The sequence below is a fragment of the Enoplosus armatus genome, chromosome 8 (genome assembly GCF_043641665.1).
Source record: "Enoplosus armatus isolate fEnoArm2 chromosome 8, fEnoArm2.hap1, whole genome shotgun sequence".
Lineage (NCBI taxonomy): Eukaryota > Metazoa > Chordata > Actinopteri > Centrarchiformes > Enoplosidae > Enoplosus > Enoplosus armatus.
In genome coordinates, this window is record NC_092187.1 from 21,008,401 (window position 1) to 21,023,179 (window position 14,779).

General features: G+C 40.2%; 1 protein-coding gene across 1 annotated transcript; it reads left to right on the forward strand.

Annotated features, from left to right (window-relative positions):
• The first annotated feature begins 1,896 nt into the window (after positions 1-1,896).
• Positions 1,897-13,964, forward strand: spats2 (spermatogenesis associated serine rich 2). The gene is made up of 12 exons (XM_070910964.1): positions 1,897-1,998; positions 2,990-3,069; positions 4,092-4,200; positions 4,744-4,793; positions 5,069-5,291; positions 5,968-6,147; positions 6,323-6,458; positions 9,226-9,284; positions 11,534-11,643; positions 11,925-12,027; positions 13,126-13,274; positions 13,376-13,964. Exons 1-12 carry the CDS (start codon positions 1,974-1,976, stop codon positions 13,631-13,633), a joined length of 1,482 nt encoding a protein of 493 aa, XP_070767065.1. The 5' UTR covers positions 1,897-1,973; the 3' UTR covers positions 13,634-13,964.
• The last annotated feature ends 815 nt before the right edge of the window (positions 13,965-14,779 follow it).

Consider the following 14,779-nt stretch of genomic DNA (forward strand, 5'->3'; position numbering starts at 1 on the left):
CCAGCTACAATTTGACATTACCTCCATTCAATTAAGCATATTTAGCTTTCTAACCTCTATTAAGAAGTGCTCCATGTTTGCAAATACTATGAACACAGAGACAACTGGTGTCTCGCTGGGCAAGAAATGATTTGGCTGTGGTATTAAAAATATTTCTAATTAGACTTAAATGTGACTTCCATAAAAACTGTTACCCTGCAGTCTTGTTTGAGATTGACAGTATGTGACTTATTGCTGTGACAGAAGCCCTTTTTGGTTTCCTTGGATGCGTCACACATCAACACCTTATTTCAATTTGTCGACTTCCTCAATTCAAACAAACTTTGTCACTTGTCACCAGTCTTGTTTGAGTGATGAGTTAGCACTTCTTCTGAATGGCATCACTCCAACACAAGTGCACCTGGCTCTCTTGACGATTCAAGCACCATCCCTCTTAATAAACATAATGCATCCTAGTGTTTGCGTGACTGGCTGCTGCGGTGTCACTTATTGATTGCGCTTATGTGAGTTTGACGTCTGCAAAGGTGTGGTGGAACCAGGACTGTGGCATGCCGTGTCCTAATCAGGAGGGTGTGGGTTTATACAGCTTTTTAAGTTTCTCTTTCTCATGAAATAGGGTCAGAAAGGGAAACCTAAAGGGGAGGGAAAAACAGCTGGCCCATAAAAATGAGTCCAGATTGCTGAAGGTCTGGTTGAAACGTTTTTAAGACGAGATGGGACATAACTAAAGTTGAGTTGGATTTTGGCAGTAGTCTGTAGGAGGGCTTGGGTTATCAGTAGAGTATTGATAGTTCAGCAGGGTGATGCCATCATTTCCAAGATGAACCAAGAAGAAAACCACCTATTGCATACTTAATTTGAGAACAGGGAATGAATAAGAAGTGCCTAAAAAGATGAACCTATTTTTGTTGTGTATTTTGAGCTGAAACATTTGTCAAAAACAATCTCCTCTCTGTATTATTAGTGTATCTGCTAGTCAGCTTCCTTTCTGGCCAATATTTCAATTTCATTCACAGTGACAAAAATTAGTTATGCAAATTAAAAGCACATTGCAAGGCGAAACCGTGTCCAACTTAGGCACGTAGTCAAATATCTTTATTTCAGTTGCAATTGCTGGCATCACTGACAACCATTTGTGCCATCAGTTATGACTTTGGCTGTAGGAAAATCCAACATATTTGAGGTGGTTCTTCATCATGCCTATTAAAAACATTTGTCAACGTGTCAAATTGTTGGATTTACAGTCATCGTCAGCATTCAAAAGGCCCAGACCGTGAAGGCATGGTGAATATTCTGTGTAGCCGTCATAACATTATCACCCACCACTCCTGGAGAGAACTGAGAAAAAGGAAATGCCCTTCAAAGATGCGTTTCTCTGCAGTCCTACTAACTCTTTTCCCCGCAAACTAAAGGCAGCGTTTCTGCCAAGGACAATATTAACTGCAGATTTTCTTGAGAATGCTCTGCCAGACAGACAATAACTTATTGAAATCTGTTTTTCATTCATATTTCAAAGCCAGAAAAAATGGTTTTCATTTGGTTTCCGTTCACATTTTCAGATCTTACAGGAGTGGAGATTTAGTATCTGTGCGTTTTTGCTTCTTACATTATGGCTACAGTTACTTTAAATGTAGATTTTTTTCCCCCCACACTCTAGATCACGGTGCGATCTCTGGTTCTTATAACACAGCTGATGTTTTTTTTCTCACTTTCCCCCACAGATTTGGATCAACTTGGTGGAGAAACAAGAGGAAAACCTGAATCTTTGCCTAAATGGTGGAGGCCTGATCTGAACCTCCCGTTCTTCCAACCCTCCTGCCAGTTGTTGGCGTCGTCTCTAACAAGAAAAACTCAAAGTGAAAGTTACCACACTTGGAGCCCTTATTTGAATACCATCTTAAACATATTTCAAGGGTTATTAGTCTTGAGGAAGTATACAACCAAGCGTTTCTCGGTTACTTCTGTGTGACAACATGGCAAAGAAAAACAGCCAAAAGGGTATGTATTTGCTTTATTACCTTTTTAAAAGAAAATAGCAGAAATCTATCTTCTTTTATCTGTCTTCTATCTTTTTTTTTTTTTTTTTAATGGCTACAGCTTTTAGTCGAAGAAGGTTTAAGTTACAGTTTGATCATAGTTATAAATTATTTAACAAATAAATGTGTGCGTAATTGTTTTCACCTGGAAATGAATGGAGTAGTCCTAAAATTACGAGTGTAGTCTAAGAGACAGCAATACTTTAACAGTGAATTTGAATAGTTATAAAGAGAAATGCTGTGGACATTTACAGTGATATTAACTCACTGTCACGCACAGGAAAAACAACTTTTATGAGGGCCCTGTCTTTCTGTCTTGTCTTTAAATGGCCATAGATTAACTTTGGACTTTACCCTGACTCTTCATAGTCAGCTGTAGGGTTTTGTTTATCAGTTTTAAAAAGAAATGTCCTCAGACCTTTTGTTGAAAAGGATTTTTTACACTAACTCTGATAACAGAAACATAGGGTTGTTCCTCTTGCGAGAATGTCTTTTCAGAAACCTTCCTTGGTTTTTGGTCATTTAAATAAGAGGCAGATTACAGACGAATGATGAATTTTGATGAATCTTTGGTTATTTTTATTTTCAGTGCTTGCTGCTTGTGCTGGTCACTGAAGTTGCTGTGCTTAAAAAGCCTAAATTACATGCAAATGATGCCTACAGTAAATAAATCTAAACTTATTTGATAAGTTGTCTTGAAAGTTTTCTTTAATTTGGTCATGTCGATAAACATGACTATTCAAGTGTCAGCTTTTAACTTGAGACGAAGACAAAAAGCTTCACAGGCACAAATCTGCCATTGTGACGTGATTGGTACTCATAAACGTAGCCGACTCTTCCCAAGATGTCTGGTGGCTGTTTTGTTTTGCAAATGATGTTCCACTGTGGTATGCAAATGTGATTTCAAGTGCCTGAGCACACAATGGAGTTTAGTTTTTGTTATATTTTTCCAGATACGTCCGGGGTGGTGTTTGACACCCGCTCAAAAATGGCCATGTCCCAGGGAGGAACAGCTGAGAGGATGAAGGAGAAGGTAAGGCGATTACACGCTGCACACGACTGGCGTGGAGAGCCTGCAGGTTTTTTAGTGAAGGGTTACATTTGAAACATAAAATCACAAAATGTGTGTAATATCAAGGACTTCTGATCTGTTCCCGGAGTGAAACATTTCCACTCTGTGTTGGCGGATTCGCTTCTAAGCCTTGACATTCAGTTTCATTCGTTGTGGGCTCTGCACAGCAGATTCCCAGTGAGCTGTTTTTTTGGCAACAGTAAACACGAGAGGGCAAGTTGTCAGAGCATGAGCAACAGTTATAGTATTACTAAAGGAAAAATGCAGTGTTTAGAGCCGTCTTCACTCTCGGGTTATAATGGGAGTTAATTTATGAGTGTCTGTTTGCTTGAGGTATATTATTCTGTAATCTCCTGACAACGAGCCTCGTCCTCTTTAAGCCTCGTTAATATATAATGGAGCAACTTAAGGAAAATGGGACACCGCACAGTTTCTCAGTGGTGTCATAATGTTTTTATGGCAGTTTTTTTGGCAGGATTTTTGCTTTCTAATTCAAATTCTTTGTTGGGTTTGCATGCTTTAAAGTTTAGTTTATTAAATGTATTTATATCAGGGACCATGCACAAAATACATTAGATGCTTTGTACCAGATTTAGCAATTACAAGCTAATTTCCATCTGTAGTCCCTGGGCAGGTGGAAAAAAACTATAAAACCCAGAGCAAAACCTAAAGCACATTTTGAGTTACATTGAACGTAAGTGGGAGTGAAGAATTGGTGCCAAAACTGCTAACACACATTTTATTTGTGAATTAAAATATACTAATAAATAGATATGTTAAATATGAATATTTGCATTGGAGCTGTTTGCAAAACACTCTTAAAACATTTGTGTATTTGCACATTTGTAGTATATGAATGAACTACATTGTACATGGCTGTGTCCTTGTTGAAACGCCTTCATTGTGAATTTACAGTAAATGTTGAGTCACCTTGAGATGTTATTAAACTGTGTTCCTCCCATGCTTTGTGCTTCCTTTTACAGATCAGTGCTGTCAGGGCAGTTGTGCCCAACAAAAGTAACAATGAGATTGTGTTGGTGTTACAGCATTTCGAGAACTGTGTTGACAAGGCAGTGCAAGCATTCTTAGAAGGTATGAGGACGTCAGTGTTTGACCTCAACAACAGGATTGGCCATCAAAGCTTCTCTATAAATAGTAACTGTAATTACATTATAACATAACGTAGTATTGCATTACATTTTAGAACAATAATGCATTGAAGACAGTGATGATTACACCACATGACCTATATTATGTTTGCTAGTATTATGTGATGCACCTTATCTGCCTACTTCTACAATGGTGCTACTGTAATTCTGTAATGTACTATAATTCCCTGTCCTGGCATGCCACCCACATTGCTTGTGCTAAACGTGACCTTGAATAACTTTTTTCTTCATGCATACCATGCTACGCATTCAGAAGTCTGAGCGTCATTTGCATGCCTTTTTAGTTTCGCAAGTATAATTATAGAACAAGCAGGTTGTCCCCGAACGTCACACTGCTTTGTTCTTTATTTAGCGGCATCTAAACAGTGCCTTAGGTCATTCCGATATTGAGATGATTATTACAAGGGTTTAAGTCTGTCATGTGTCACTGTGTACCTTCGTCATCGTTGTTTGCTTTACACCCCAGGCAGTGCAGTGGAGATCCTGAAGGAGTGGAATGTCACAGGCAAGAAGAAGGTGAGAACCAGGAAGGCTGCATCTTGAATGCCTCTGTGTTGATTGGCTTGTATTTTGTCAGCCCTGATTTTAAGTATTTTAAAGTAATTGCTGTACTTTTTATAATTGTCCTAAAAGTTCAAAAATATGGTTTAGGAACGTGGCATCTGAGGGCTAAAATGTTTATTTCAACTTTAGCTTAAAACAAAACTTTTCTCTGCACTGAAAAGTCACAGCTCTGATTAGGATGCAGATAATGAACAAAGACAGTTTGACATTGATATCTCCACGTCCAGCCCAAGAAGAAAAAGAAGCCCAAGCCTCAGCCAGAGGCCTCTGCAGAGCCTACTCCACCCGAGACCACTTCACCTGAGGAGGGAAAGGATGAGATGAACGGCTTCCATGCCAACGGATCGGTAGTGGACGGGGAGTCGCTCGATTCCCTGAGTGAACAGTTGGACTCTGCCTCCCTGGATGCAGCCGAGCTGGACTCTGAACCTGCTACATCTGAAACCACTGGTAATCACAGCTCTGATTAAATGATGAAGGCTAAAGAAAGAAGATTTTAATTAATTATTTTTGAAGTTGTCGTGCTGGGGTGAAGATTACCTGCTTCAATCAGCATAGATAGTATGAATATGGAAAAGTCTGCTCTGATCACCATTTAAAGAAAAACTATTCCAGGACTCGTATGGATATTGGGCTGTACTGTAAATGAAATGAAAAGAGGGCTTGAACAGTGCAACACTGATCCCTGTGTTCTCAAAGGTCTAGTGAAAATAGTCCTCGTGCAAGAGCCACTCTTTCGAAACCGTCCTCATGAACAGGTGGCGTTCATTAGATCGAAACGAACAATTTACAACAAGTTAGTTACGAAAATGTTCTTCATTGAGGCCTGATGCCTTTTCTGTGCTGTTACTTTATGTGACTCGATATATTGTTATATAATTTATTGCTATATGCCAAATTGTCAAATTTATCATATAAAATTCCACCATTTTCTCTTCCTTAAAAGTGTAATGTGACTTAAGGAATCTTGTGTTTCAAGAAAAACAGCCTTAAAAAAACTCTACAGTCTACTACAAATATGTTGAGTGACATGTCGCCTCTTCTGGTTCATTTCTATTTTTGGGGGGGAAAGTTAGTTTGGAAACTACCTACTTTCCTTGTTGTTAAGTAATCTGTCTTCTCACAGGTGCAGAAGCAGAAAGTCAAGGTAGCGTTCCAAGTCCTGCCTTACAGCCAGCGGGAAGGAATCACCAGGGTCCCAGAGGCAACAAGACCAGACACAGGCCAGGCTCAAATGCACATCCACCCACTCCCTTATTAGCACCCACCACTGATGAGCAGGGATCGTCAGGAGCCAAGAAGATAGGTTAGACACGAAACCTCTTACCTCCCAAATCAACCTTACCCGCATGTAGTTTGTTGTAAGAACACAGTGATTGATAATGCACTGTGAGCTGTTGAAAGCTAATCTGGGACAAAATGTGTCGTAGAACTTCTTTTTCAAACGTGTGCCAAAGTCATGTTTAACGTCTACCCCTCAGCTTCCAACATTGACCGCTCTGTGAAGGACCTGCAGAGGTGCACTGCCTCACTGACACGCTACAGGATGGTGGTCAAGGAGGAGATGGACTCCTCAATCAAGAGGATGAAGCAGACATTTGCTGATCTCCAGAGCTGGTGTGTAAATCTCTTCTTTTTTTTCTTCTTTTTTTTTTATAAACTTGACTACAGTTGAATCTTAAGGTGATAAAATATTTGAGCATGTTGAAAAGTGAGGTATAACAAAACACCTTGGCATTACCACCGCAGGAACTTTCCCAGGGGACCAAGAAACTTGTGAGGAACTCAGGGACTGAAATCAGTCCCTGTATTAGATTTCCATGTGCTGAAAAAGTTCCTACTCCAGTGGTACTGCTTTAGGGGCGGGGTTTGCAGGGATGACCATCACTGATTGGTCAGACGCCATGGCAACTTCAACTTGCACTCTAGTATCAATGTTAAGACGAGGGGTGGACATTTCATGTTTGTTTATTGAAGTTAAAAGCAAAGTTAGCTTAGATAGTTGGAACTTGCGGAAAGCAACGAGGGAGGGAGAGGCGGACGTATGTGTGAGAATTGCGCTTCACGATTATCAAACTTCACGGTTTGTCAGATACAATGGAAACACAAATAGGAATGCACAAAGGGGGCTTTTAGTTCCTCCGGGTCCATAGTTCCTGGAACTATTTGGTCAAGAAGGGCTATTTTTGTCCCTTGATAATTTTTTCTGTAGTTCATGTTGCATGTTTACTAAAGCCTTATTGCACTTTTATAGGTTTCGCTGTGTCATCAGTGAGTCAAAGGGCATTTTTCTTACCTTTGTCCTATTTGATGAAACTGAGACTGAGCTTTGCATAATAGGAAACAGACTGTTGAACCTGCGGTAGCTTTTACAGAGGCTCTGATGTGACAAGCCAAATATTATAGACTGACGAGCAACTAGAGTGTAGTGGAGTATTACAACTATTACAGCCATAAACCATAAAGTACTGCAATCATTACATCTTATGTTTGTCTTTAGGCTTACAAAAAAAGAGTGGTTGTTTTTCAATTTTTAAGTGTCAAACACCTCAAAATTACTATTTGTATTATCAGAATTTGATCCATTAGGGCCAGTAGAATTTGATAAGTCTGATCAGTAAATCATTTTAATGTCATTCATGCGTGCGGGACTCGACAGGATGTCACCCGGCTTTGCCAAAGGAAATCTCGTAACGCACCTGCTCACAACCCGTTTGGAGGACTCGGATGCACATGATGTATGGGTTGAAAACCTTGAGGAAGCCTGTAAAACCTTTTTTGCACCCAGTGAACAGCTTTATATTGGAACGGGGTGCCATCTCAGAGCACAGTATCCAGTTCTCTTAATACATCCATGATTTATGTGTTCCTAGTTGCCACACTCGAGGGCGAGATGAAAAAGCCTGCCGTCATAGCCTCCTTCTGACTGCATTACACTGAAAGGCATCCATGGTGTTGCACTCGTTTGTACACACAGGAAGGGCGGAAGTAGTTGTGTAAAGAATACGTGGGGGAAAGAGAGCCTCGGGGAGAACTTCACACCTGGCCAATTGCTGCGGAAAGGGGCGTGATTGTTAGATTGTGTTTTGTAATGTAATTTCACAGTCAAAAAGGGGCACATTACTTAAAGTACAGTGAGGCCATAAAGGTACCACGTCGAGTTTTCTTGTAATCAAAGTTGTGTTTACTGTTGCTGATGCATTGTGTGTATCCTTGAGACCAAACACAAGTGATGAGTGTAAACATACTCCTCATAAAACATTTGCAAAGTCCTTCTTTTTTTTTTTTTAATAATAATTCGAATCCTGCATCATTTTCATCCATGTTAGTTTACTGTCAGTCTTCTTCTTCACTGCCTTTGCAAACACATCCCCGCACGTTACCACCACCAACTGTGAACAGAGTGCTGCAGGAATGAGTCCTAAAACCTGGAAATGAGTTGGCATGTTTACACTTCCAATTCCCTCGCCTCGAAGTCAATGGGTTTTTTGAAATGGGCTTTTGGTTAGATGCCTGAAATAAGGTCTGTGGTTAACCCAAGCTTAAGAGGTTTACATGTTTAATTCTACGACATAAAATACGTCAGTGGATACCCCACTCCTGAATTTAGAAGTTTTTACGTGTCTTAAGTCATCTAGTAGAAAGTCATCTACTCACTAGTCCGCCTTTACAGCCTCGTTGTGTTTATACTCTATATCTATCTGTCTATATATCTAGATCTATCTATATTCTCTTAAAAGTTTAGTTTAGTGGTGGTGACGTCGAAGTAATGCGACCGTGGTGTAGTTCATGTATAGCCTAACATTTTACTTCTTCCATTCCATTTACGCTTCAAAAAATCATAAAAGTGGAGTTCATTAGTGACGATTATCTTGCTGAACAAAACATGCAAGCATCATAAACTTTTGTTTGCCACAGAGCTTATTTTCTGCAATAATCCCAAATCCCATAGAAAAATCCCATTGGCTTTTTGTGGAGGGAAGCAAGGCGATGCTAACTTCCGAGTTGGCATGCATGTGCATCCTTTGGCGCATGAACAATACAAACAAAAGAGGGACCCACTCTTAAAAATATTGCTCCATAGTCAAAGAGCAATATTTTACCCATCATCTTTGCATAATTTATATGAACTTTCTCTTTCAGCTTTTTGTGTCTTAGTAGCTGCTGAGTAACTAAACTGTGGTAAAACAGGCTTATGATTTATGACTCCTTTTGTGTATGAATGCTTGTACTGATTGTATTGTACTTGCACTGTTTCTGCATGGTCATTCGTTGACGCAGCTGCCTCTTTGTTTTATCTTATTGGAATTGCTTCGTAATCTCAGTTCTTATGTTGAAGTGAGTAAAGAAAAGTGATCCTTCCGTCTCTGTTTTTCTTTTCTAGTTTAATGGACAGAGAAGTGACTCTACTGGGAGAAATGGACAAAGTGAAAGCAGAGTCCAGTAAGTGCTATATTTTCAAAGTATGCAGACTGAACCGAAACCCTGCTGTTAGTATTCTTCACATAATATGATCACCTGACTGAAGGGCTTGGAGAGTCTGACCTAAATCACTTCTGGAGAGGTAGTAAAAGAGACTGTTGTGGAACAGTAAGTCCCAGATTCTTCAGAGGTGCCCTCAGGGTCCTTATATACCTAGAGCATACCACCCTGTGTATATGTGTTTGTAACATGACAGAGCAAGACTGCATATTTGTACAAGTAGGCCATTCTCTCTCTCTTATTCTGTCCTCGCAGTGTAGAGTGTTGTGTGTTTCAGGCCTGGAAAAAGAAGTGAATAGTGTCAGGTGTCAAGGGAGGCTCAATGCTGTCTTTGTGGAAGGTGTGTAGGGAATTGAGAGGAAAGCAAAGAAACTCTAGTATTTCTTCAACATTACAAAAGCCAGGTTTCTTCAAAATGAAGCTTCCACTAATCTGCTGATGGTTTCCGTTATATCTTATCCTGCCGGAGAGCGAAGTAGATATACAAATGGCAAAAAAAGGGTGTTCTCAGTATTATATAGTATCTTAGTACAGTCCATGATGTAATGATCCTTATTGATCCTGACTGTGGTACCAGGTACTATCATCTAGGGCTGCAACTAATGATTCTTTTCAATCATCGATTAATCTGCCAATTATTTGTTCAATTAATTAATGAATCGTTGGGTCTATAAAATGTCAAAGAAATTGTGATGGGCATTTTTTACAACTATTATTATAGAGTCCAAGGTCACATTGCTTGATTTGTCCAACCAACAGTCAAAAACCCAAAGATACTCTGTTTACTGTCACAGTCAGAAAACAGCAAATCCTCACAACTGAGAACCAGAAACTAAGGATTGTTTTTGCATTTCATTATTAAAAAAATTAACAACTAATCAATCAATCAATCAATCAATTAAAGTAGTTGCGGATTTGCAGATTAAATTATCTGTTGATCGACAAATGGATTACTTGTTTCAGCTCTGATGGATTAATCTGCAGATAATTTTTTCAGTTCATCGTTTGGGCTATAAAATGCCATGAAATTGTAAAAACGATTTTTGACGATTGATCGATTATCAAAATAGGCGATTGACTTTGACAATCAGTTGACCGACAAGTCATTTCAGCTTTACTATAGTTCAATATACAATATATCTAGTACAGAGGCACATGTGTTTTTTTGTGTTCAAAAAGCGAGCACATCTGTGTACATCTGTTTTGCACAGATCCTCAGCATTATACTGGAAGGCGTCCATCATAGAAGAAGCAGAGATGCTACGTTTCTGCAGCTTTTCCTCTGGCACACCACAAGGCAGCACGGTCACAAGACATATTGTGTTTTGACTAGACGTGTAACACCGTTCTGGCATCGCCAGACCAATCCACAAATGCAAATTAGTCTTGAACCTCTCCGTTCATTTTCGATTTCCAAGGGGCGTTCTCAACAGGCGCAGACCAAAATGCCTCTAGACGCCACAACCAATCAGAGCAACGAAATGTGTGACATAGGCTGTTAGGCTAGGTAGCTCATTCCAACATCCAATTCATTTGGCTTGTAGTTCAACATAATACAGAGAGACGTTCGGCATGACATGATTTAGAAGCCAACACTTCACATTTTTACGTAAGGTGAACTACCGTCCAGTTTGTTTAATACTGATGCTATAGCGGATTCAGAACGTTGAATCGGGTCAGATGTAAATCTGTCTGAAAGGGGGGGGGACCCAGACGCATCTGCCAGAGCAAATAAAACATGATCTTGCAGATTGGTCTGGTTCCCGGGCTACCTGTATGAAGATTTAAATGCTTCTTTGTTTGAAGTTCAGGCCAAATGTAGTAAAACATTAACTGAGTTTAAATATGTAGAGCAATGTTGTTTAGTGTGTAATGACGCTCGCATCAGTTACGTATGTGGCACGTATGTGTGACATTTTCTGACATTTTATAGACCAAACATTTAATAGAGAAAATAATTGGCAGATTAATCGGTAATGAAAGCAATTGTTAGTTGCAGCTCTTATTGCTACACAGACATGTAGAAGACATGACGCATGAAGACATTTAATTACATAGTGAGTTAACTGGACATCTTTCAGTCTTTTTATTGCACTCTGAAACAGCTGCACAAAAAGGATTGAAGGTCTTCTTGTTTGTGTCATAAAACAGACAGCGTTCACTAAAACCACCTTCATATCTGTTAACGATCACATTTCTTTGTGTTTCAGTGTTGATTTTGGACGCCCGGCAGAAGAGAGCGGAGGAGCTCAGACGGCTGACGGACCAGTCGGCATCCATGTCTGAGGAGCAGTTGACTGAACTGCGTGCAGACATCAAGGTGCTTTAACAATACTGCTGCTTCAGTTCGGCCTCGTCTGTCTCCTTCTCACAATGTTCGACTCAGTACACAGCTGACTGTATGTGAAGTGGGTGTTGATCGTTGATCGCCACAACTCAGAGCAAATTAAAAAGCTCATTTGTCTTCTCCAAGGTGAAACACTTGCAAGTAGAAATGATAAGTGAAAGAAAACAGCAAATTAAAATACATGAACCTGCTGCATTTTGGAGCCTGTTGGTGGTTTAATGTAATTGGTTGGATCCTTTTCTCTTTTTTTGCAGCACTTTGTGAGTGAGCGTAAATATGATGAGGACCTTGGGAAAGCTGTAAGATTTACATTTGATCTTGAACCTCTGAAGACGAGCATCGTAGGGTTCGGATCAGGTACAGTATCCTGTTCATCTGTTTTATCTTTTTTATTTTGTGTTAAAGTTGAAATTTCTGAAAATACTCCCCTTTCCCATTTTATTAATCCTGAATGATACAACATTTCTGCTGTTCAGTTTCAGCATTTTAGAAGTTCATGGCTGAGATGTCTGCAGTTACAACAGTTAGTCAGCAGACTGGAAGTACACTGACACTAGCTAATAAACTAATTATTAGAATATGTCAATAAAAGGCCAAAATGTGTTCCATTTCAAATGACTTGAAGAGGAAACAGACAAAGCTAAAAATACAAAAAGACGAAAGAGGAATTTTGTTCAATAAAACGTGTTTTTTTCCTTCAGAAACGTTTTCATTTAATTTTTAACAGAATTATTCTTCTCAAATGTTTCCGTGTTTGTCCTCCAGCTCTGAATGGTTAAAGGTTTCCCCTCTCACACTGCTCTGGACACAGATTTTATTTTTTATTAAAGGCTGCAAATCAATCAGTGAGCTCCAGTCCCTTTATTTCCCTTGGAACAAATATTTTAATTCATTACATGTCATGCTGCGACAAAACATTTTATTAGACTCATCTCACACAATCTATCTCAGAGGTATTTCATGCTTCGTGAATTACGATGTAAGTTTAAAAACAATAGAAAATTAAAAAACAGCTGCAAGCAAAGAAGATGTTATCAACATCTTGTTCTTGAAAACAAAACAAAACAAGCTTTGGTGATTTAGCTGACTCTTCTATGGATCGAAAAACCTCAAAGTAGGAGGAGGAGAATGAGGAGTGTGTGTGTTGTAAAGTGGGTTTGAGGCAAGGATGTTGTTAGCAGTAGCGTTACTAGCTCACCGGTGTAATCTGCATCCTGTCATGTCGTGCTCTGATTGGTTGTGTTGACAACCAAAGATTTCACCATGTTTCTCTCAAGTTTGTTGACAATGGGCCTTAAAACTCAGAACCCCTTCAAATCCCAAATAAAGACCTGGCTTAAAAAAAGGAGCTGTTCTGTGTTTTACTCGGTGATCAAGCTAGTTTAGTAATCCTGCTCCATGAGAACAGGTCCCAGGTTGTACTGTTTGTGATTTACCTCGTCGTTTCTTTTACAGTTTACCATCCGCGTACAGGCTACTCAAATCGGTCCCGTTGCAGCTCCACGTCCTCTTCTGTCACCAGCCCAACCCTGCTGGAAACTCCTCCTCTCACCACCCAGACCCAAAGCACCCCCAGTGAAAACCGCCCTCCACCAAACAAACAGGTCGGCTGGAAAAGCAGTTTTGTCAAACATTCAGACCATAACGATGTTGATTCACTTTGTCAACGTAAATAATCCTGACTGACTCTTAATTCCCCTCTCAGATTTTCCAAGGCAACAGGCGTACTTTCCAGGGACAGGGGTATCACTCGGGTCAGCGGTATAACGGCGGTTCCTACCATGACAGGAACGCCGGTCGTGCTAACCACCGCTACCAGAGCGACGGTGGCTCTTCTGGTCCTACTTCACAGCACTCTAACAACTCGAGAGGTCCCCCCCGCTCCTCCACGTCCTCCTACAACCAAGAGCGGCCCTCTCACAACGGGCTGCCCCAAAGGCCTCCGCGAACGCACTGCCCTTGACATTGGAAATACTGCCCTCAATCAAACCCATCTACTAACCCTTGCACTCCCCTCCCCCATACCCTCCCCATACCTTCCACGCTCTCCCCCTACTAACTCCTTTCAATGAAGAATAGAATACAAGTTTACATATTTCCGTCAGTTGAGCTGTAGTGCCACCTCTTTACATCAATCTATTCATGCCTCAAACTTTTAAAGCTCTCACTGTCCTGTAATCACTCCTCCTTTTGCATTTCTCCCATCCTGGTAAAGGTAACAGCTTCTATCTTTAGGCCCCCTTTGAGAGATCTCATTGCTATGCTAATGTCAGTCTTTTATTAATTTTTGAAGTTAAGCAGTCTGCCAGAGACTGACAGGATTACCTGCAACAATTTGTGCACTATTGAAGTTGAACTCTTAGTACTGTTTCTATTTTTGCTGTGGCTTAACATCAGCTCTCTGATTTGCACCTCAGATCTTTATTTTCTTCTCGTCTCCCAGAACCATTTCAATGCCTTCACCGTGGAAAGCGTTGTGAAAGTGCAAAAGTAGTTCCAGCATTAACAGGGATTATTGTCATCAGGAGAGCAGACATGCAATCAACACTACAGACTATCGTTAATCTTTGCAAGGAAAAAAAAATGAAACATATCAGACTGTAATCCAGAGCTTTTCGTATGGCTGCTGCAAACAATAGGGAACTTGTTAACGCTAGGACTTAGATGTGTTTTGAGAGTGACCGAGGTCGTCCTCTTAAAGGAATAGTTAGACATTTGAGAAATGGCTCATTCCCTTTTCTTGCAGGGACTCGGATGAGAAGATCGATACCACTCATGTCTGCCTGCTAAATATCCACCCATCACCAGCCGCTGGTTAGCTTAGCTTAGCATGAAGACTGGAAGCAGCTTTGTTAGCTGTCCTAATGTAACAAAATCAGCCTTCCAGCACCTCCAAAGCTCACTAATTAACACTTTCTGTCTTGTTTGTTTATTTTGTACAAAAACTGTGGTGTAAAAACTACAAGTTGTTGTTTTACGGGGGTTATGTGCCAGGCAGAGCAAAGCCACCTGTTTCCAGCCTTCGTGCTAGGCTAAGCTAAGCAAATCGGCTGCTGCCTGTAGCTTCATATTTACCGTAGAAAGTGGTATCAATCTTCTCATCTCTCTG

Excerpts from the sequence above, each read along its gene's own strand:
- spats2 (XM_070910964.1), top strand. The coding sequence starts at position 1,974 with ATGGCAAAGAAAAACAGCCAAAAGG. Across the intron at positions 6,148-6,322 it reads GTCAGGAGCCAAGAAGATAG|CTTCCAACATTGACCGCTCT; the intron begins GTTAGACACGAA and ends TCTACCCCTCAG. Across the intron at positions 6,459-9,225 it reads TTTGCTGATCTCCAGAGCTG|TTTAATGGACAGAGAAGTGA; the intron begins GTGTGTAAATCT and ends TTTCTTTTCTAG.